The 24,091-nt window shown below is 38.0% G+C and overlaps 1 protein-coding gene across 18 annotated transcripts in view; it reads right to left on the reverse strand.

The window, feature by feature from the left end:
• Positions 1-24,091, reverse strand: part of HDAC9 (histone deacetylase 9) — a 458,974-nt gene that overhangs the window by 206,688 nt on the left and 228,195 nt on the right. For 10 of the 18 annotated variants that reach the window (XM_054058870.1, XM_054058867.1, XM_054058866.1 and 7 more), the window contains 5 exons: positions 21,796-22,037; positions 20,718-20,868; positions 18,436-18,562; positions 16,364-16,485; positions 860-991 (listed from right to left, as the gene is read on the reverse strand). In XM_054058870.1, the coding sequence (XP_053914845.1) occupies positions 860-991; positions 16,364-16,485; positions 18,436-18,562; positions 20,718-20,868; positions 21,796-22,037 (774 nt within the window). The remainder of the gene's footprint in view (positions 1-859; positions 992-16,363; positions 16,486-18,435; positions 18,563-20,717; positions 20,869-21,795; positions 22,038-24,091) is intronic. The other 8 variants (XM_054058859.1, XM_054058864.1, XM_054058874.1 and 5 more) reach the window with 3 other exon arrangements.

Raw genomic sequence — 24,091 nt, forward strand, 5'->3', positions numbered from 1 at the left:
CATGCTGTATTTCCATCTTGGTGTGACATAATTCTTACATACCTAGTTAATTCAGATACAGGTCTAACAGACTAGTACCATTTGGTTGCATAAACATATGGCCTGATTGTAACACCACTTGAACAAGCCATGAAGCTATCAAATATCGATACAAAACCAAAGCAAGAAATGTCAGAATGAGGACAAATACTGCAAATGTTCTTTCGAATCAACAGATAAGGCCTTGGCTGCGTCTAATCCTAAGGACCAAAAATAAAAGGACTCTATAGATTGTTTGAGAACTCGGATGCAATTCTGTGAAATAGTATCTGTGACAATATTTACCACTTTGCAATACTAAATGTGAAATGTTTGTGCCTTACCATCCATAGTTCAGCGACCCTGCCAATTTTTAAGTTTAAAGACAGGAAAAATACTGAAGAGAAATACTGGTTTTGTGCTTGCTATTAGCTTCTTCATTTTCTGTGGGAGATGGGAAGTGGGACATGTAATACCCAAAATGCTGTCCATGCATAGAAGACACAAACTGAGGAAAGAAACTATTTTTGTTTTCTCCTTTCATGTCCCTTGCCATCAAGAGTCTACCATTTATTCATTCTTCCACTTCCTGTTGTAAAGTACTGTTTTCCAAGCTGGTTTGAAAGTACGGCTTTCCAATTGACAATGACTTTTAGTAAGTGGTAGAAAGCCAAAGATTACAAGCTATTTATACATAATGATTTATTTAATATGGTTTTCTTTTCATCAGGATCTTTTAAAAAAAGATACAACCTTTTATTTAGCAGTTTCAATTACAAAATGCCACCACTATTCTGCAAGCAGTCACAGCTTGATACAGACTTCTACCATTCTTAATTACCTGTCACCTCAAACAGTCGCTTCTTGAATGAGCTGACAACATTTCCATCCTTCCTCCTGAGTAAAGGACTGCTTCTCCTTTCTGCCACCTTCTGTTTTAACCGTGAACGTACTTTCAAATTGGGCTCTGAAGCTGGGAATAAAGAGAAGAAAATAAGTTATTAGAAATCAAATTACTGCTTTGTGTCATTCCCTGTAGGATCTCGTCTGATCCAAAGAGGGCTTGGAGGCAGAGATTTTACTCCCCATCCTCTCAAGACGTCCTGTTGCTCGTCATACAACTATTTTAGATTAGAGGCTAGGAAAGAGAGGAAGAGAGCTGAAAAGCTTCAGATCCTAGCATTTTTCTCCAACCATTTAAACTCTGAAGTTACCCATTAATTATTGTTCATACCATAAGTATTGACCAAAGATAAATACAACTTTTATTCTACATCATTTTTATCTCTCTTGTAGGTGAAAACTTGGAGGGAAACATAGCTTGGAACTTGGAACCTTATAATTGGATTATGGTCTGATGACAGAAATACAGAGAAACCCCCACTGGTGCCTTTTTGTCTTATAAATTATACAAGTCTCGCTGGCAGAACATTTCTTGGTCAGCAATTTTAGGTCCAGAACTTCAATGTTTTCTGCATGAACACACCAAGCAACTAGATTTATGGCAGTGTCCTAAGAACATTTGCACAGAAAAATATATGGTCTGAAAAGGAAGAAGTAGGATTGATTCCCAGAAAACCTAGGATTATACTTAATGCACCTTGGGCAAATTCCACCTTTGTTTCCCAAATGGACACCATCTCTTCATATGAAGGCCAGAGATGAAGCTCTGAAGTGACTTTTGTTTTGTTATATTTTTAGCATGATAAAATGTTCCATGTATCCATTTATCTGTTCTTGTAAGTAAACCCTCTATCAGACAGACTGCTAAAAGCTAGTGAAACATAATTGTGGAATGGGATTTGGTTTTATTTCCCTTTCTGGAACTGAGGCTTGGCAAACAGTAACTCAAAATAGAAAGAGCTGGAAACTGGGATCAGTTCTCTTTCCTGTGCACAGACCTAAGGCGAGCCCCAAAGAAGAAGCAAGAGTTCACAGAAGAACAAAATAAATGAAGCCTTCACTCAGTTCAGTATTACACCATTTGTCACTTTGGGCAGGAACTCAATCCTACACTACTAATTCCAGTCCCTCCCCAGCATGTAATATCGCACATCTGTTTCCTGCTGTCCCACTTGTTCCCTAAGGGATGGGGACATTAGAAATGCTCACGTGAGAGCAAAGGGACTGCACCTCTGCCAGAGCACTGCTGTAACCTGCAGTCGTGCCCTGGCTTTTGTCACATACCACATTGCTCTTGGCAAGCACTCCTGTCTAAGTAGCTTGTGCCTTGAGTGCACTTCAGACCAAGATACACAGGTCAGTGAAACACTGGAAATCTTTAGTAATAATAATATAAAGAAATTTTCTTGTTATCAGTTACTGCCACTATTAAGACCAATGGTTCTAGTGATGGCATACAGATGACTTGTTTGTTGTCTAAGATACTATGAGCTAAGAAACTGACAATATAAATTATATAAAATATAAAATATAAAATTGGGCTAAGATTACACTATGTGCTTCCAACAGAGATCTCACTGAGGTATGATGATATTTGGAAGAAAAGATGCTCACTCCTTTTGCACTTATTTTAATTTTGATTTATACTATTCCACACTCTTAAAATTTAGGAGGATATTTCCATACTAATGGAAATGACAGACTAATGCGATACAAATCCTCTGCAAGACTCACTGGAGAAATGCTCCACTTCTATATGAATGTTTCATGCTTAGTCACAGTGATTGTCTTTCTATTTTTACCATATTCCCATCATATTCTGCATCTCTGTATCTGAATCAATCATATAAGCAGAGAAAAGAGACTTTGATGTCAATGTCTGAATTTATGAGCCATCTTAGAAGACAGCTCTTGCATGAAAGAAGAAGATAATTTTTAAATGGAAATAATCAATTTTAAAATGAAAAGGCATGGAGAAGAGTGCATTTTAAATCATAAAAGAAACCTCCCAGTAAAAAATAAAACAAAGGTTTGAAGAGTGCTTGCTTCAAATATTGGCTTTCTTGAACGTCTCCCTTTAGACACTGCCAGCTCCTAACATGGTACCAGCTAGGACTTGATGGCTGGCAGTAAGAATTCAGAATTCAAGAATAAAGTTTTAGTGCACTAAATATATAAATTTAACCAGTTTGAGGATGTCTTCTCCAACAGTCAAAAAGCATCACAGGGAGGTGGTTTCTTGATACTCATCTATGGCTGAGGTATTGACTTGGTGTGTAACTGCAGATGTCACTGTACCATCCTGCCCCATTAAAGCTGAATCACAATTATTGTTGACTGCAACAGGTATGTGTCACAACAGCAGTCCTATGTGCTTCAGTTCATTCCTATATAAAGGCAGTAACAATACATGTATCATTTTCAACTCTCTTCTGATAGTTAAGAGGGCAAAAATCAAGTATTTTAAGGTTCAAGGATGGAATCGTGGATTAAAATTTTAGATGTATACATGTACAAGGTCTGACAAAAAACCCTGAGACTAATCCTATGGCTTGGGAACCAAGAATGCTAGGGGAGAAAAAGAGGGATGGTTATAGAACCTGCTCTAACCTGTCACAGTGAGACAAGGCTCAGCTTGTTCACTTCACTCAGTAAGAGTTGACACATGTTCAGATATAGAAATTTTCTTATTCTTTGTCAAATAATGTGGTGTGCAAGAGTGAACAGTGAATTAATAATCCTTTGCCTATGAAGGAGTTTTTAGCTGATAACATTATCACTATGCTTGAGGACCCACTCTTTTCACCAGACCCAGCTCCGTGCGATTTCAACCTCTTCCCAAAGATCAAGGCAATGCTCAAAGGAACTCATTTTTTTTTTGTCAGCAGAAGACGTGAAAGGAAAAACAATGGAGAGCCTCAACAGCCTTTCAGAAAATGATATGCAGAACCACACTGAATGTTGGAAGCATCATACGCAGCTGTGTGGCAACTCAGAAGGGAACTATTTTGAAGGCAAGCATAGCTGATTTTCTTAATTTGTTAAATAAAAAGAGTTACAGGCATAGTCTTGGAATTTGTTTGTGTCAGGCCTTGTATGTATAAACAGATGGCCCCAAAGCACATACATTAGATTAATATAGAAACTATTTTAATCCTCTAAACTCTGAAATGCAAAGAACTGAGCAAAAAGTGGGTTTTTCCTAATAAAATTGTTCCCCTAGTATTTGCAAGGCACTTCAAAACCCTTAGTGGCAAACAGTGAAAAAGTACTATAATTAATCTGCCTTATGTTTCAAATGAGCATTAGGTTCAATAGTTTACTAGTGGTTCTTAGAAGTGGTCTATGGAGGCATAATGCTCAAAATAACTGTTCTGCATTAGCCAACCCTAGAAGTATTTCTGCTGTACACTATGAGCACCTTTGCTCAGCTTAATTAATCCACTGCCGAGGTTGACTACATTAATCACCCAAAGGCATTCTCCATGTGGACAAGTGTCACATGGAGGGGCAGTGCCAAAAAACTTCCGAGTTCTGAGGCTAGAGCTTTACTCACCAGCTTGCTGTAGAGTAGCTTACTCATGCAGATACAAGCTCCTAAGAATTAACCTTTATTTTCTACATTAATACCATAAAATCACTGAAAAGACCTTCATGCAATCTATTAATTTATGCAGTCTACTAATTTGTGCAGGATTCATCCACAAACCAAGACACTGACTCAGCAAGACAATTAATGTACATGGCTGACTGTGTACGCTGAGTACCCCACTGGGGTCCAGGAGTCAAAACTAGATAAACGATATCCCATATCATATACATCCTGTATCTCACCTTCTTGAGGAAAGATGGACTCTCTAAAACCCTGGAGGTGCTGAACGAGGTGGTGTTTGCTGGGTTCGATGCCTGCAACTATAGTAGACTGAATCATGCAACCAAGGAACCAGAAAGCCAGAGACAAGAGAAAAACAAGTATGTGCTGAGAGTTCAGCAGATGAAGAAAGCAGGACTGTGTATTTTCATGGTCTGCTATTGATCTAATTGGTCACTAATAGGCCAGGCTCTTTGCTTCACAAATCCCTGCACTCCCACTATATTTAGCACTTTGGAAGAAGTAATAATCAGTTCCCACTTGGAGAGAGAGGGAAAACATATTACTTGAGAGTGTTTTGTTGCAAAGAAAACTAAAAGGCACAGTTCTTTCCTCTGAAGGCCATCAAAGCCTATGTCACTGATCTCGATGGATATCAGTTGATACCTATTCAGAGATGCACTCCGGTGGATTTCAGGAAAGACTAGCCTGAAAACGATGTTGTTTGTGTAACTTTGCAGCATAATTTGGAATAATGACATGTTGTACTGATACAGCTTGTTCAGTCTCATCACTGTTACATGGCTTGTTCTCTTTCTAGTTCTCATAATAACGAACTGGTATTACTCTTTAAATGACTGCAAATGGGAAACAGGTATGAAAGATAGAAACTATTGATTCAAATAACAACAGAAGATATCACAGAAAACTCAAGGACCGGCCACCTAACTCCTTGACATGACTTTTAATTAGTTCTACAGAACTGAGAACTTTGGTTCTAGGTGAAGAAAGACAGTATCTTGATATTTCTCATCTTTTATGTCAGCTTCAGGACAGCAGGAAAATAAGCAAGTAATGGTACTGTTAGCAATGGAAAATATACAGGCTTCTATATAGATACACATTAATTTCATCACAACCACCATCATTGTTCAGGTGAAAGAAAACTATCCTCTCCTGAGAAACAAGATACTGAAACACAAGCATGAGAGATAGGAAAATGATTTGGTGAAGTCATTATGTCCTATACTCCACCTTGCTTAATATTAGCAGTTTGCAGATACTAGCATTAAAGTATTTAGCCAGGGGCCAGATTGCTCCCAAATGAGCTGAGGTTTTTTTGACAGGGCTTTACTTCACTATTTCTTTTTATTAAACACACAGGGATATTTAAGAACAAGGGATAAATGTCCTTTCTACTCATGGGGAGAGGACATATATATGAAGGGAATGTGAAAGATAATAATGCACTACTTTCTGATGGTTCCTGGAACACAGTACTACTTTTGTATCAGAAGAGTGTATGCCAACTTCAAATCAGCATTTAACGAACCCAGGCAGGAAACGGGGGATGGGAGAGGGTGCAGAGTGAGCAGGTCCTCATCTCGAGGCTAAAGCCATATATAGAAAACCTGAAGAACAGAAAGTGAGCTTTTGTCCAGACTTCGAAAGGCTCTAAAACTGAAAGCATTTCCTTTTCATTGCTGGAAGGCTAGCTTAGGAAAGCTGTGGGGCAGTCAAGGCAAATGATGCTAAATTTGTCTACAAAGACTCCAACAACAGCACAAGCAACACTGGCAAAATTCACATCTTACTTGAGAAAGATAGATTGCTCCCTATTGCCCAGGCACCAATCGTTATCACAAAGATAATTTTGAAACAATAACTTGGGATTCTCTAGCATATTTAAGTCATTGGAATCAATTATAAATAAAGTTTTCATGCTCTTGAAGTAAACCTTCATTGATATTTTCTATTTCTTTAGCTGTCACTATTTTGAGGCTATGAAGGGTCTTATACTGATTTGAATATATTCCACGTTGTACTCCATGCAGGAATTATTGTTTTTTTTCTGTCTTATATCTAGCAAGTATCAGTAAAGGAATACATAGCCGAGAAATCTTTCTTTTTTCACACCACATAGATTATTTTTTATACTATTGTACTAGCACAGATAAGCATTATGTGCTTTAGAACACAAAACCATAACAGTCCATGCCTGATACAGCTTAAAGTCAAAGTTATAGGACAAAAAGATGATGTATGGGTATGGATTGTCAGAGCTACAAGAGGAAATAATGAGAAGGTAGTGGTGTGCATGACAGCAGTATTGCCAGCATAGCAGTGGCTTATACTTTGTCAGGTTTCTTTCTAGTACCGTGGCAACTGAGAATTTTCAAGATACTGAATGTGGATCACAAGATAGCTTTGAGATCTCTATGGCAATTTCCCTTGAAGCAGGAGGAGAAAACACATTATGATGAGATGCTCATTTTGTTGTTTCATTGCATAGCACAACAGGTTTGCAGTTACTGCGGTAATATACATAACTAACAAAGCAGCCTGCCTGTCTATGCTATGTCAGGACCCAGAGACCAAGGAAAAAGTCAACTCCTATCTTACTTCTGAAAATAGTCAGAAGAGACATACCTAAGTTTCCTAAGCTACTCTGAAGGTAGTAGGCTGTCATATAGGCAGAACGAAAGGCACAAGATACCTCTATGCACCATAAGAAAGGAGAAATGAGAAGGTAATCTGGGCTTCCTCTCCAAAACTACGAAAGCAACCAAAGCCAGGCAGAAAGCTAGAGAGGCAGAGAACACAGGTCAGGGACCAGAAATGTTTCCAGCTTCCCCAGCCACTTTGTGGAGAGCTATGAAGGAGGTTCTCCTTCTGAGAGAGATCTGATGGTCTCACAGCCTCTCCTCTGCCACACGATTCTCACAGACGTAAATAATCTCCGCTCTGCATGGAGTTTCTGGCTGCTGCTCTGGCTTCCTGTAGGCAGCCACAGACTGTTTCAGCCACCTCCACATAGCTGAATATATTACGCACAGCCAAGAAGAGCAGTGACTTTTTGTTTTCCTCTGTGACTGACTGATATTGCTGTAGAAGGCCACATCCAGATACAAGACAATACTGGACAACGAACACGTGAGACGTTCTCCCCAGTAGCTGACAGACGGGGAGATGACAGCATGTAGTACAATTTTATATATTCAATGACTTCTAAATTCTTGTAATTTAAAATACCATTTCTTAAAGAGTTTTAAATTAGATTCATGAGACTGAAAGCTATTTACACATGCCCTTTAAAACTCTTCCAAGAACTACATGGACCTGACCGCTGGGTGGTCCCAACCAGGCAGGAGCACCAGATAAAGCAGTACAGGATGGAGACACTTTGTTTTTCTGGCTTGCATCACCTAATGTGTTTTCAGCATATACTGAAACTGTTTCCTGTACAACCATTTGCTTTAGGGGGAGCATTGGTCATATGTGAAACCCCTTAGTCCTTTGCTTTATTTTACTTTTGTAAAAGGCAGAATGCTTTATTTATTCAGACTAAGGTAAATATCCATTCCCTAAATAAAAAAACAGGTTTAGTGAAACACATGGTAAAAAAGCTAATTAGATTAGAGGGGGATCTCTCAGCCCTTCAGCTCTCTTCAGGCTAAGGAAACTAATTTAACAAGATTAGCAATTTTTCATTGATTTCCTAAAGAAGGTAAAAAAAAGGAAATATCCCCTGAAGACATTTTAAAGATCTAACTTTTCCTTATTATTCACTGCAGTCTCTATGAAACACAAAATTTCTGGTTTATTATCCATGCAAACAAGAATTATCTTCCTGGGAATGATTTATTGAGTTAAGTATAGGAATTAGTGCACTGCCTCTATTTAGCCAGAATCAGAGGGCTTTATATTTTCTGTGGAAGGCTGATAAATATGATGTATTTCCTGTTGATATCTGTTCTGCACGTAATCTGTGAGGCAAAAGAACAAATCTCTTGACAAATTCTATTCCTTAGCACAGAAACAGCATCTCCTTGCATTTGCACCAACTACGCTACATAGTGGTTTCAATGAGTTCACGGTTTCACTGGGCTTCTTGAGTCCCTATTACATGTCAAGTCTGCTGAAACCATAGCATACTATGGCTATGTCAAGTTCATCTTAATCTTCTTCCTTGTAAACTAATACTCTTTTGCAATAATAAATAAGGGATTAATAAGCAAGTAATACTATGCTGTCTTGAAAAACAGAGTAAGAGAACAAAGATATTATAAAATTAATTCTCACCTTCCGTGTACATCTCTAAATTCTGCAATTTTTTTTTTCTCTTTTATAGCACTTACAGGAAACAAATTAGATCCGAGTTCTCATGAGGTGTAAGGAAAAAGAAGATGGTGAAGTAAGCCTTTTAAGAGAGAGCATCCCTAATTTGAATAGTTATAATCAAGTGTATGTCTCCACTGTTTTTTGTCACCCTCACTTCTGACCATATACACCAGTGTAGATGGGAAGATGTAACGAGAATATAATACCATACGTTCTGCAAACAAAGCAAATCCTACTCTTTAGCCTAAATCCTCCTCCAGCATCTACTGAATCACTAATTTTGCACAAGAAAATGTATGTTCTTTGATGAAGAAGTGCCAGAGAGAATTCCCTAGCCTCCAAAGTTGAGGCTTTTTCAGGGTCACAATTTGACCCCTAGATAGATGATTTATTTTTTATAGAATAATTATCTTCATTATCATGCTTTTCCCAAACCCCATAAAAGAAGGAATTAGTTAACAGGGGGATTAAATCCCACGGATTTCAATTTAAATATCCAGCAGTGATAACTTACTGATGGCAGGCACAAAAATTTTATTCTATTATTTCATCAGTCTTCAAAATCCATGATGAAATACCACCGCCTTTTCTCCTAGTTTGATGCAACATCGTCATCAGTAGATGAGAGCTGGGCAGGCTTAGATTGCTGAAGTGCACTCCTTAGAATTGTCCAAAGGCAACACAGAGTACAAGATGCCAGGAAAACAAAAGCAACTAAAATGCGGTATATATCTTGCTTTCCTAGGAGATGAGAACTATGGGCCAAATTCAGCTCGAGTAGGAAGGCACTTCAGCTCCACTGAAGACAAATTAAAATATGTTTGGAATTTCAAAGCATGTTTGTCTAACTTCTGTAGGCAAGGCTGACTTTGTGAAAGGATCTCTTCATATGAAGTGAAGTGAAGAGAAAAAACTTCACCTGTTTAAAGCCTTAATTAACCGTTGAGGCTGGACCTTCACAACCAAACTGAATTAAAAGAAGTTTACTTTTAGATAGACTCTTTATGCTCTGGCATATAATTCCAATCTGTTACAACTTAATTAGCTAAATATACAATGTAATTTCCATCTGGTAGAGTAATTTAACAGGAATAATTGTGCACCACCATAACTCAATGAGACACTGAGGAAAACCATTGAAATGCTATTTCCTTTCCTTTGGAAGAGAATTATGTACAATTTCAGCATGCTTTGCATTTCTAACAGTTAAAGCCAACAGGGAGGTATCACTCTCATTTATATTGCTTTCCCATGAGAAAATCAAAAGGAAAGTACAAAGCTCATGCCGCTGCTCATGAATGGCTCTCTAATACTTACATGGCTTTAGCCAGAACATGTTATTTGGCAGCTAAAACCCTTAATTAGTGCTGTGGGTTTGAACAGAATTTTCGGTGAAACTATGTTTTGCAGGAGTTTGGAGAAGTGCAATCTTTACTAACCAATGTCTTCTATTTTGGATGACCCGATACCATGTGATTTCCACTTTTCACTTCTCTGTCTGTTTCTCTCTTTTTAACATCTTGTAGATGTTCTTGTTTACTTTTCTAAAAGTTTTTTGACTGTCTCTGCCCTAGTTACAGACAGCAGACTAAAAATACTATTCCCACTGAAATCAAACATTTCCTACTGACTTCAAAGAGTCTCAGATTTTATATGCAATATTTTGTAACTTCTTTATCCAAAGGGAACAGACTTTGAAATGACCGCTAATACCATTCCACTTCATTTTCAGTAGACATAATGCTCTTAAAATGCTTTAGATTTTAGAACTGCTCCCTGCTCCTTATTTAGGTTGTTGTCTTTAGGTTAAAAAGTCAAAAAGGTGTCTAATATATGATTACTTGCTTATCAAAAAGCTATGCAAGCAAATTGTTAACGGTAATTTATAAAACATTTCTGAAAACATACACTGTTTGTGTGAGAAAACTTTTATGTAACCACATGAAGCAGGCCTTTGTAATTCAATTTGGCTATAGGCATCAGGAAGTAAAAGGAGAACTAAGATAGTATTTAGATCAAGATTGTATAATTAGTCTCGCCATCAAGAGGGTTCAGTATTTAGCAGAACAGAGTAATTACTGGCAAGACAGAATGTGATACAAATAGTGGGATTTTTGCGAAAAGAGAAATGCAGTGAAAAATCTTTATCCAGGTCATCCTGAAACTGAGTAAGCATCACCCACACGTGACTCCATCATTTCCTGCAATTAAAAGTAAGTGTTAAATAAAATATCTTAGAGGAACAGTCTTGCAGTGATGGGAAGCTTATGATGGTCTTTATGAAAACCATCCTGGTGATGACTCCTGTTGAATCCTAGTACAGGCCTTGGCAAGCTTTCATGATACCAAGACATATCTATTAAAGTTCTTATCCAACAGTGTCATTAAGCCTACCCTAGCATTCATTATTATTTAGTTTTAAGCTATCTCAAGAAAGTTTCTCTCTAACTCAAGCTAAAGTGACAGGACATCTCTCCTCACCCCCAGCTTAGGAGACTGCAGAACCGTGATGGACCTGCAGCCCAGCACAGTAGCTACAATGGTATTACATTTCCTTAGAGCTCCTGGCTTCTGAGGGATGAACACTGCTTTTGGTCTGTTCCTTACATGAATCCAGAAGAAGCTGTTAGCAATAGTTTATTTCAGATTCACTCTTCAATTTCAAGTGAAAGTTTCTTCTCTTTCTAAAATCTCTTATTAATTACACCCTTTCAAGTTACTGGTAGTGAATTAATGAAGGCCAAAAATCTGATGATTAAGAGAAACCAAGAAAAAGAAGGGCTGAGAATCAGAATATCACTTCTCTTCTTCTTTTCCTACTCTGTGATAAGCACTGGTGATTTCCTTTGAGCAAATTACCTAGAGCAAATTTGTCAAGGCCATTAATTATCCCAGGAAAACAAGGACTTGGGGACACAGGAATTCTTAGCATCCCTGAAAAAAGGGGATAAAATAGGGTAAATCATATCATATTTGCCTTGTTTTCCAGCTTCAATAAATGAAGTGTCTCCCCCATTTATTGTGCTCGCTCGTAAACTCAAGAGAAAAATAAAGCTTTTCTCTGCTGAGCTTGACTTCTTTATTTTGGCAGACATGGTAATTGAGGGCTTGTGATCCTCTAAGCCTTTTTTTTTTTTTAAATGAAGACCTAAAGAAACACAGCTTTTTCATATAGTTACTTCACAGGAGAGTGTTTTCCTAGAAAATGCAAACAGAAATGGAATTTGCAAGCATGAAAGGGAAGAGGGAAAAAACTTTCACACACAAATTATTATTCTTCTCAATTTCAACTGTTTCAATAAAATACTGAGTCACTAAGTGCAGGAAGAATAATGGCAAGGAAATAGTCTAATTAATTTCTCTTAAAAAAAAATTACATCTGTTGAGTTCTCATTCAGGAATCTTTCACTCTCATTACACAAGACCTACGCTGTTATTCCACTGCCTAATCAGGTTAACTTAATATGGTTTATACAAAGTGATCTTCCTGACTCTGCAGCACAGCCTTCTTAGTTGCTTTCATTGTAATATTAAACAGTCTTTCATCTCCTCTTTTTTTTTTCCTGTATGAAATTACAGAATTTCCCCCCTCCAAGAAAAAAACTTGTACTATTTGCTATTTAAAAATACTATATTTACATTGAGCATGCTTCCGTTTTTCGGAAAGCAAGCTACAAACATCTTCTCAAATAGTACTACTGTGAATGATCTTCAGATCTGTAAACAAAATGTAAGTTGTAAGCTTACAATTCCATCAGCAAGGAAAGATTCAACTGGAATAAAACCAAAATAAATAGAAATATTGATTGACATTCCCATTCTACCAAGATTGTGATAAAATTTGGAAAGAAAAATCAATTTATACTTGCTATGCTCATGTCCCCAGAAATTTCTTCCAACAAAAGGCAAAAAATGAGGTGAAATGCAGAAATTCCATTGATAACAATACTTTGAAAAAGCATGCAGCTTTGGTTAGAGAGCTAACCTTTATTAGAACTTACTTGCTTCTGCTAGTTCGCATCAACACTTGCACAAAGAACACGACATCTTATGATGGAAGAAAATGCAAATCTTACCAACAGAATTTCTGCGTATATTTTGGTAATGTAAAAAAACAACAAAAAAATTCCTTTCTTTGAAAAGAACATCTGTCCTATCAAACCCATGTGTTTTGCTACATTTTGGTTAGTTTTACAGCAACCTCATCAAGCAGATACTATTTTCCTGGACAGATATACATAGAATTATGGAGATCAGCAACCAAAAGCTCCCCATATTAAATGATCAGGTTTTCAAAACTGCACAGCTCCCATCAGAGCTCTTAAAACAGTCAGTATGAATTTCAAAAGTGTTCAGTAATGGATAGGAATTTTCAAACCTCTCTGGGTAATTTAGATGTATTAGTCTCATTGAAAGTTAATGAGCCATGTGCTGCTTGGGCTTTTGGGTGCTTTGCAGAAAACACACGTTATTACTGGTATCCATGGTGAAAGTTGTGGGCATTTTTAAAATCTGATCTTACGCTGTTTAGGCTGAATTCTACTTTCAGTTACAGATGTATAGCTTCTCCTTATGGTATGTTTATCTGTCCAATGAAGCAATAGCTCCCCTTGCTCTGCTCTTTTGATAGTCTGTCAACACAAAGCATCTGAATACAGCTGTGCAAAAAGCTGCATACCCTGGCCTCTACCCCTAGGACAGTCCCAATTCTCCATGCAGCTAAGCTATGCGAAGCCTACTGCTGACAAGTTCTGCTGCATCTTGTACTGAAAGGAATAATCCTCATGTATAAGAGAGTTACTGAGTAACCATAGTCACTGCACTAGGATGCTAACTCCAGTACCTAACTGTAAACATACGAGCAACAAGACTGTTAAGTGTTTCCCTAGTTACCTATATAGTCCATCATTCTAGACATTAGAGGAGTAAAAGTTGCACAGAATAGTTTCCTCTTTGCTGTAGTCTCTCTGAATTCGTTTTTAAAAGATTAATAAGGAGATTCCACTTCAGGACTCACAAGCAAAGGTTAAATAGGTAACTGAACAAGAAAGTGAGCAAGCAAGACTCGTGATTTACAATGCCTGTGTGACAATTGGTGTTCCCTTAGCACTGAAAAATACATTAGGGTGTCAGGGGAGAATCATTCAGCTTTGCTGCCAACTAAATCCAATCTTAGAGTAACCGATTCAACCAGAATTATCTTCCAAGGGCATTAAGATTGGAGAGGAGAGAGATATTTCTGTATTTATGTTATGACTATGGAAAATAAAACAAAGGAGCAAAACAAAGCTGTACTTAAAACCCACAACAGGTATTCCTTTCTTAAGGCTGAAAGGAATGTGAGGTTCACTTTCATATGAATTGTTGACTCCATGCAGGTTCAGGACCGCAAAGGGTTTACCGGGAGCCAGTGGCAATAAGCGTTCATAGCCTAAAGGAAAGGAAAAGAGGTTCACCCCTCATGGCAAAGGTCAGATTTCCGCAGGCTTATAGCCTGTCGATATACATGAGTGTTCATGGGACATCTTTGTCTAGTAAGGTCCCATGAGGAACACACAGGCTCCACAATGTCCCCTCTGCCTGGAGGATGGCCCTCTAACCACCCCGATCAGTTTAGGGTCATTTTACTTGTGTCGATCCAGTTCCTGTTGCTTTGACTCTCAACCTGATGAACAATCATCAGAACCTTTGTGGGGATGTTGCTGAAGGCTGGAATTAAACAACTCTAGTATACAGAGAGATTGGAAGTGTAAACAGGATACTTGACAGTTGCTCTTTTCATGGATATCACCTTTCTTAACATACAACATGCTGTACACTTCATTTATATTTGCTTATCAGAATCACTATGCAAATATCATAGAAATGGTTATGCTAATGATTGCATTAGTGCTTGTCCATTTCTTCTGCAGATAACTTTTCAGAGAGACATCATGTCCTTTGTTCAATTTTGGAACTGATGCATTGCATGCCCAAATATTTGGAATAACATATAGAAAACATCTGGCTTTAATTATATTATAGTCCTCTTATGCAGACAATGGGAATTGAATTAAGGAATATTTTGAAACCCCCACAGAGATATAAAAGTATTAGCAGCTGCACAAGAACTTTACTGTTACAATGTTTGAAAATGTTTTGTTTTACAGATCAACAGTCTGACACATCATAAATATCAATCATAACATTTAATGTATGTAAACATGGAAGAAAAATTAAAACTTGCATTTCAAAAACATGTAGATGAGTTCACAGCATTTAGAAGATGTAGAGTATAGCCTTTTGTTTAAGAAATGAAAATGTATATTCTATTGGCACAGAAAATATATGTTGCACAGTGGTATTAAGCAGAGAACCACATAAGGGCTTATTGTGGCTGAACAGCCTGAATGAGATTTTATAGAATCTTGTTATATTGCCACCATATTGTACAAAGAGTAATTCAGCTAGAATAAATTAGCATTCTGCTTTTCATGCTTTTATTCCTTTGAAAATAAAAGGATTTTTTATTGGGGATATAATATGAGCTTAGACAGTCTGCCCCAAAATATTAGATACAGACTGGATATCCTTTCTGAATGTATGCTGTTTCCAAATGCCACTTCTTTTCAAGTCAGTACCAGTTTAGCAGTTAGTTTTCAACCTCCCAGTGGCTAAATCACACTCAAAGGCTGTTAGCACAGTAGGGGATCAGACTTTCTCTCTGAATGTAACTATATCACTCAACAGCAGACTCATGCAATAAGCAATCTAATGTTTTCTTTTCTTTCCCCTGCCCCCTCTTCTTAGTGTCTCCTGCATTCCTGGATACCGGTCACTGCACCAAGGACCTGAGGCAACAGCCACATGGACTTCTCCACTATCCTTCTAGCTTTCTTTATGGTGCAGAAAAAGTAAAGTCTACAGTTCACCTGCTCTCAAGACAAAGGGTTCAGTTGCTCTGAAACATTCTGAAATGTTCAAATGAACATTACACATTTTATTACACATTTCTATGTGTGGAAAAGAACAAATAAATGTGCGTGTGTATACACACATGCATATAAACTTTGACAAGCTATGACACAAAATATAGTATTAAACAAATTCCTCCTCTATGAATTCCCCTCAAAATGTCCTGAAAAACGTTGTTTAAAGGCAGAACACTGTCTGAAGACAGATGCTAGATCTGCCATGCAAAAGAGAGAGAGAGCTATTAAGTCCAGAACTAATACTGAGACAAAGAAAATAATGCCATGAAAGACTGGTGAAATGACGGTCTGTTTAGAAACTAAACTTATCAGGACTGAAGCTTGTAGTAGCTTTTAGCATAGAGAAACACTGACTCTCGATACCACGTGGTCAGACTGACCTCGTAAAGATGCAGTCAGGATCTTTGAACTTACCCATAGACTCTTCCTGAACAGGCTTTGTGAATTATGACATATGTCTTTCCAATGGACATTCTGGTTAAAATAAAGGGTGGGAGAATTGCTGGGTAAGGGGCTCGAATAAACTACATTAACTCACCTGTTTTACGAAGTGGAAAATCATCCTTGGCATCTTGCGCTCCTGGTAAAGTGTATTTGTATGGTGGTGAGGCCCCACTCAGGGGTGGAGAGCTTTGATCCAGTGAGGTATGGTGGGCAGCCCTGCAGCAGACACAGAGAGGTCACAAATTAGCAGTCACTGAGGTGACCAGCAGTAACTATCTACACATGCTATACACGTCTCAGCTGTGTTTATGTTCTTGTTCGTCTAAGTGCGCACAAACCACAGGCTCATGTAACCGATTTCATTTTTACAGTAAGTTATGGAACTCCTCGGGATTCCTAAGAATGCACTTTTTGCTCTCATTATAAAAGTCACATAGGATAAGAGTCACGTTGACCTACAGACAGGATCTGTCACCAGTTTGGGGAACTGACCATTTCAGATTGTTGCATTTTAATATGAACCATCTGAGGCACAGCAAAAGCCATTTAAGCCTTATTTATCACATACAAATGGATGTACCTTGATCCAGCCAATCAAAATGTGGGGGATTTTCAGGGCAGAGAGGCTTGTACAAAACTAACCAGAAATACTGAGTTATTATTATCTGTTGAAAAAAATGCGAACTATTTAGTGGACAAAGTAGATAAAACCTTGCATTTAAGTTCAGTTTGTAAATTTTGTGAGAACACCCCTCGGCAGCACGCAGCCCTCATGTTAGCAGAGAAGCTCCGAGCTGAAGAGTGCGTCCTGACAACTGCTGGATGAAAGAAGTAATGTGGGCAGTTCTTTCTGAAGATGGAAACTGCAAATTGCAAAAAAAAAATTGCATCACTTGGCCCTGAGACAGTTGTGGGTTTTTGTTTTCTTTCTTGGTTGATTTTTCTATTAGAGAGGAAGACAGAGAATGGAGGGAAGCTTTCAAACTTGTGTTTACCTAAACATAATTTTATTTGGCCTTTTACAGTGTCTCTCCCTATTTTTTCAATGTAGTGTGGTTAATTAATAATACATCTCCATCAAAGAGAGGAACTACCATGACAGGAAGTACTATTTCCCAAGCATAGTAAAAGACGTTCCTCTGCAGAGCTCCTCATTCTCTCTCATCTGAAGACTCCGAACTAAACTCAGATTATTAGTCCAGAAATTTTACATACTCAAGAGAATTTTATACATTATTTGGAAAAAAAATATTAAGTACTGTATCTCCACCAGCAACAATGTAACTATGTATTACATCATGTTACCACAGTGCTCTGATTAGCTCAGAAAGGAAACTTCAAGGGCAGGCCTTCAGTCATTCTTTTTAAAAAGAACAATTACTAGATGGAAATCTAGCATATGATATGCATTTGTGTTTGTACTACTGAAGGTCATTCGGGCTTAGTATTTAAATCTTCCAGAAATGGGGACAGAGCTCATTTTGTTGAATTGATTTATGTGTCTGTTGTAATAAGGTAGTGAAAAGGAATTAAAAAAAGAAAAAAAAAAAGGTATAAAAACTAAAAAACATAAACTCTTAAAGCCTTAATAGGTGCATTACAGGAGTGAACAAATCGCTTCTTTCAATGGTCTAAGCAGATTTTTTTGTCAAGGCCAAGGCATTGTAAGAATATGCAATTTTGGGTACTAAATCCATCAGAGTAAGAAAAGTTACATGACCACTACCCTTCTCAAAATCCTTGTGATTGACTTACGGCATTCAAGAAACTTCACTGCAAAGATATATCTCTTGCAGAAGAAACAAATTTTGTGATTGATTCAAAACCCCAGCACATCAAACATACAGTTGTTCTAACCGTGAAAATTGAAGATACTTGGAAAAATGACAGATATGGTTGTAAAATTTGTAACAACATCAAGAGATGAAACACTTGAAATAAAAGGTTAATATTTATATTATTTTCTGACAACATCTTGCTCTGTATATAGCTCTCATCACTGAACACTGAGTGCTCTTCAGTTCAACCAGATATATTGCACCTCTGGCTTTCTGCTAATTTCTTGGTTGGACTTTCATTGTGTAGGCAGACTACCATTACCCCTGTTGGAGAAGCATTCTGGCAAGTTTTAGCAGATACCTTGACAAGGCTTAACACTGAACATACGTGTACCAGAGCTTGGGGTGGCGGCTCACGGAATGATTCTTCCCATTTGCTGGAGAGTCTTTTGTTGCCGATTTACTCAACAGGAACTCTTGAAGTTTCTGCTTCACTTCTGTACTGGCCACTGCCCCTAAGACATACGGTATTAAACAAATCTTATCTTTACCTAAAAAATTAACATTTTTAAAGAAGAAACCAATACACAAAAAATAGCCTGTCTTGCTGCTGGAATTGCTGTAAACGATAAGAAATATTGGTGGAAATCAGCCAAAATGAGATAACATTAAAAGTTTGTCTGCAGAAGACTGAAGTCGGCCATAACCCAGAAATCCAGTGAAGTTATAGGGAATATTTCAATGGTAGATGAGGCCACTTATCCAGAGCCAGATGCATCTAAGGAATTTAAATTATTTCCTAAGAATTCCCAAATACAAAACTAAGCATAGAACTAAAAAGATAGTTTACAAAAGGTCACTTTGAGTTTGTGGTGAAGAACGCTTTTTCTCTTTCAGTAATGTAATAGTAACAGCAAAGCGAAACTACTCTCTAAACACTGTCTTAGTTACAAGCAGAACAAGGCAGAAAGAGGCAGGAGTGAGCCTTTTTATTCAAGTCACTGGAGAGCCTGGATCTGTGATGTCTGAGATACAGTCCACAGCCTGAAATCTGAGTCTTAGCTGAGAAATCTACTCTTACGTCAGAAAAACTACAAAAAGACACAGTGCATTTTGACCTCTCTTGGTAGCTAGCTTAATACAATATGCAAGAAGTAGGGCATGTCAATGTCAAGAATAAACCTCCAATTCTTACTTCTAGCATGGAATATGTTTCTCTACTTACAGCCATAATACTCTTCATTGAAAGAAGAAAACGAAAATATTCTTTCAGTTTTCCATAAACAGTGATAATAAAGAGAGGAAAAATACATTTCTTTGAAAGCAGCAGCACTAAGGCAGACTGACACTCGAAGTATTTGGTTACTCAACCCTGACACGGCACAGCCAGCAGCTAAGCATGTCCCCTTGTGATCCAATTCCCATAAAATACTTCTACTACCCGTCAGCTTCAACCCTAACTCCCCTCCCTGCACCTTTCTTCTATCCTCTATTCACTAAGTAGACCATCATTGGCAAATACTGAGGCTGGGCCCTGGAGTGTCACAGGTGCTGCCTCACTGGCTTCGATATACTGAAAAACCACCCAGCAAATCAACTGAGAAGGGAACCATTGAGTTCACATCACTGCTCTTCCTTTGGAAGGAGCACTAATAAAGTCCACCGGTTTATACTGATTTTTCATATAACTTACAGGAACCTTTTTCTCCTCCAAGTTCAGCAACCCTCCCACTGCTGGGCCAATAGGCTGGTGATACCTTCCATTCATCAAAGTAGTGGAAGCACCATGGACACCTCAATTTCTAAAGCCTACAATATGGTAGGCTTACAACTGTCGAATTGAAACATTTCTCCACTCAAGGAAAAAAGACATGAGTGTAATGTACAGTTCTTTTATGCTTCAGTCTTTGTCAGTTAATTCTTGTGGTCATTCAGAAGCTCAAGTAACATTATCTGCTTGTGGCAGCTTCATTTTGAATACCTTCACAATGTTCTTCAACCTGATTTTTAAACCATTTTCACTAAGGAGAATTATTTGTATCTGTCTCCCTCTAGTGAACACAAAACTCCAACAGTATCCTTTGCAATCTGCCTCAGAACTTTTTATGAACTAGAAATAACTCTTGGCTGGGTCTCATGAAATGGCATCAAGAACTAACACAAGACAGTCTGAAAAAGTACTAGTAAAGATATTCAGAAGTCTCAGCGAAAGATATTCCTAAATTATTCATTATATTTTCCGTCTTGAAACAATGATCAAATTACTTACTCAGCAAGTAATTTGATATTTTGCTGTTTTGTAGTGCTTTCTATATTGGGAAACAAGCTCTTCAGAAAGAAGTTCTCAAGTGAAGTTTGAGGCTTTCAAATTCTGTCCCCCCTCTCTTTTTTTGGTTAGAAAAAGAGCTAGATACCTGTGAGGCATATACAAAAGTCTGTCAAAATGTACTTTCCTACAGTCCTCCAAGCCTACACAAACCAGCAATGTGTTTTTGGGGGTACTCAAGGTGGCACAGCCTTTCTGCAAGCACAGACTCAACTTCTCTACTTGCGTATTTCACATAGTAATTGGCTTGCTTCAGGTTCCTGTTTATCATCCATTTCAGCTAGGAGAAGGCAAAGAGGGATAGATTCATTTCTTATTAGGATTCATGGTACATTGGCTCTTACTTTCTCGGCCTCTTTCTTTGCCTCGGAGAGGAGGAAGCTGTTGTTCCCTGCGATGCCTCTCCAGTTCCTGCTCTTGTCTCTGCTGCTCCAGTTTCTGCTCTTTTTCAAGGAGTTCTTGCTGTTGCTTAATAGCTAGGAGTTCCTGTTGTAACTTGCACAGAACAAAAAGACATGAGAAAGTGCAGTTCACTCTGTTTTCTAGGTCAGTTCTGGCTAAAACAACCCCTTTGAATAAATATCAGTGCTTTCTTTTCTGCTCACTCTTCTTTTCACCTCTTAAGCAACTTTCCCCAGTATTTTAAGCAAGATAGTGTGTTACTGGCTGTCACTAAAATGAACTCTAATATCAGGTAGCAGTCTGCTGCTCTGGTTTCAGTTCTTTCTGGACAAAAATGCCCGGAAACTGCACAGGGTTCTTTGCCAATGCATCAACCAACTCTGGCTGCTGTGCTCCACTGCATTTGTCAGCTCCATCAAACAGAAGCTTAGCATAGTAGCACAATGGCAAGTAGATCACAAGGAAAAACTGAAGACAGGAACATAAATTCCTGGTCAAAATCCATTATAGCATCACCCTACCATTATTTCCTTCTTTGCATTATATGAGGCAGCTCAGAAAACGGTGAAAACACAACACTTCCAGGGTCTGCCTCCATTTTTCAAATGCAAATTTTACGCACTTGCCTATCAATTTGATTTGTGGGCACAAACTCAAACAGCAGCCCAAAAAGAGAAATCTTTTGATATACTTAAAACTGCACATAGAAAAAAAGACAACCATATTGAAGTCTGTCTGAAAATCCAGCTTTGTAAAATAGGTAGTTTGATTCTCTGTGGATGCGGTGGCTTCATGAGCTTCATGATTCTCATAATAGTGCCTTAGTCTGCTGTGAGCTACTCGCTGGTAGGTGTTAGCAGTTTTGCTTCAAAAGGCTTTTATCACCCAAATACAGAGAAATAAGCACTCAAACACCATCTCTCAGTCACAGTGAACCTTTCAGGCATGTTCCCCTTTCACATCTGCCTAAGCATATTCAGTTCACAGACAAAGTGAGGGATAAATGAAAAATGTTGCTACCTTTATGTGTTCCTGGAGCTGGGCCTGATGCTGTCGGGTCAGGTTTTCATGCTGCTTTTGAAACTCTGCAATCAGCAGTTGTTTCTGAATTTGCTGCTGCTGCTGGATCAGAAGTAGTTCCTGCTGAAGCTGCTTTTCACGCATAATTGGGTCCACCATGGGAACCATCATCCTGAGATCAGTTCGTAAGTCTAATGGTGTGATAGGCTCTAATCCCACGGGAACCTCTGACTTTACATCCACTGTGGGAGGAAAAACAACAAAATGTCTGTATATTAAATATAACTGGAGAAAGAGAATAGAAATCATTCCTCCTGAGGAAAAGACCGATTTTACTTAAAGACTGCTTCAATATGTAGACCTAACAAAACACTAACACAATCCACGCTGTATGCAAACTTCAGACATTTGTACTAGCAAATGGAGATTTCACAAATTATTTTGTCGCTTTCCATTCTCTGCAAAAATACTCCCAGGTTAATATTCTGCTAAACATACCGACAAGCAACCCAGTTCTAAAACCATGTCACAGCCTAACAGAGCAATATTTAGCGAGAATCTCCAAGGCACTACTAATGCTTGACAATAAATACTCAGGGCACTTCTTCAGTGTAAGATGAAGGCTTTCCAGTTCTCACTGCATTGCAAGAGATTTTCCAAAGCTAGCACGTAGATTTTCTGAGGTATTACATATGAACACCTACCCAATGCTAGATAGCTACTGCGTGTAAATATATCTGGCAAACACATAGGGATAACACATATAAAATTATAGGAAAATAATTTGACACACAAAATGAGAAGTTTTTATACAGCTTTTTAAAAAGTGATCACCATGCTTGGAGCTGATTAGACATAACACACTATATATGGCTTGTAAGAAAATGAAAACATATTTAATTACTCCTATTTTTTCAGCAATGGTATATATTGTTAATCCAGCATTAAAGTACTAAATGAAGAATCCTGTGTTTTTCTATCTCCTTAATTAAATCAAAGGGACTAAAAAGCAGCACAAGAGAGAGGTTTAATGATTTTCACTGTAATACTTCTAAAGCTCAGGTTTTCACATTAAGTGAAGAGACAGAGAGTAACTTCATCTGTTTCAAAAGACCAAAAAGCTAGCAAGTAACATTTCCACAAGAGGAAAATAAATAGCAGCAGAGGATCTCTGCTAAAGCTCGCAGTTCTGATTCCATCCACAAGAGGACAGTGGAATACAAATACATTTACTCCCGTTCCTACTGCTCCCCTATCTTCACAGGAAAATAAGATTATTAACTGAAAGCAAACGTGCTGTCGGAAATCACTAGGAAACAAGATTTTAAGTACATTTTCTCCTTTTGCTCTGTGACAGCTGTAATTGCTTTTAAGGAGAAAAACAAAAGGAAACAGAAATGTCCTAGCAAGCAGAAGCAGTAAAATTGAAACAGCAAAAGTTTCAATGAAACGGCAGCAAATGGAGAGAACTGAATTCTAACTGAACTAAATCTATTAGTAAAAAGTTTCATAAAAAGAAGAGAACAGGCACTGAATCTGTTCTACAGACCATATTCTTCTCTTCTCAAAATTCTGGAAACAAAATTTTCTGGGCTTTTTCTTTTAAATTCTAATAACTGTGATTGTAAACCTCAGAGCATAATTTGCCTTCTTAACCCACTATCCCACAGAACGATTGTGTCTAAGTGCTTACTTTTGTTTGGACACTAATCACTAAGTTATAAAAAATCACCTTTATCTTACAAAAATTAGTCTTGATTATAAATAATTGCCACAGACCAAGAGAAATGGACAGGCAAACTCCCAGACTTTCATCCCATTTATTCAGCAGCAATCCACATTCCATTTGTCTAGACTAAATATAGCTGCGTTTATACAAGAAATCAATACTGCTTGCAGAGAACAGAGCAAAGACATGAATATTTCATCACATTCGGAGAGAAATGGCAATCAGCAATCTGACAGCAAACTGTGTAGGCTGACTGGCCCTTCAGATAAGTCTCTGGTACTTGGACAATGGCTCATTGCCTGCAAGTCACAATCTTATCATTGCTGCTCTTCTATTTTTAACATTAATTGCATTGTAGGTGACAAAGGCTTATCATGTTTAAAGTGGAGAGATGGATTTTCTTACATCTTCTGTGACAGGATAATAAGCCTTACTAGGAGCAATAATAGTAACCGGAGCTCAGCAAACCCTGCAGGGTCTGGTTCACAACAGTGTTTGCAAACTGAACCCTGCAGCTTATTTTGCACATATTGGCAACAAATCAACCCCTACAGGTCTGCAAGGCGA

Source organism: Cuculus canorus, chromosome 2 (assembly GCF_017976375.1).
Source record: "Cuculus canorus isolate bCucCan1 chromosome 2, bCucCan1.pri, whole genome shotgun sequence".
Lineage (NCBI taxonomy): Eukaryota > Metazoa > Chordata > Aves > Cuculiformes > Cuculidae > Cuculus > Cuculus canorus.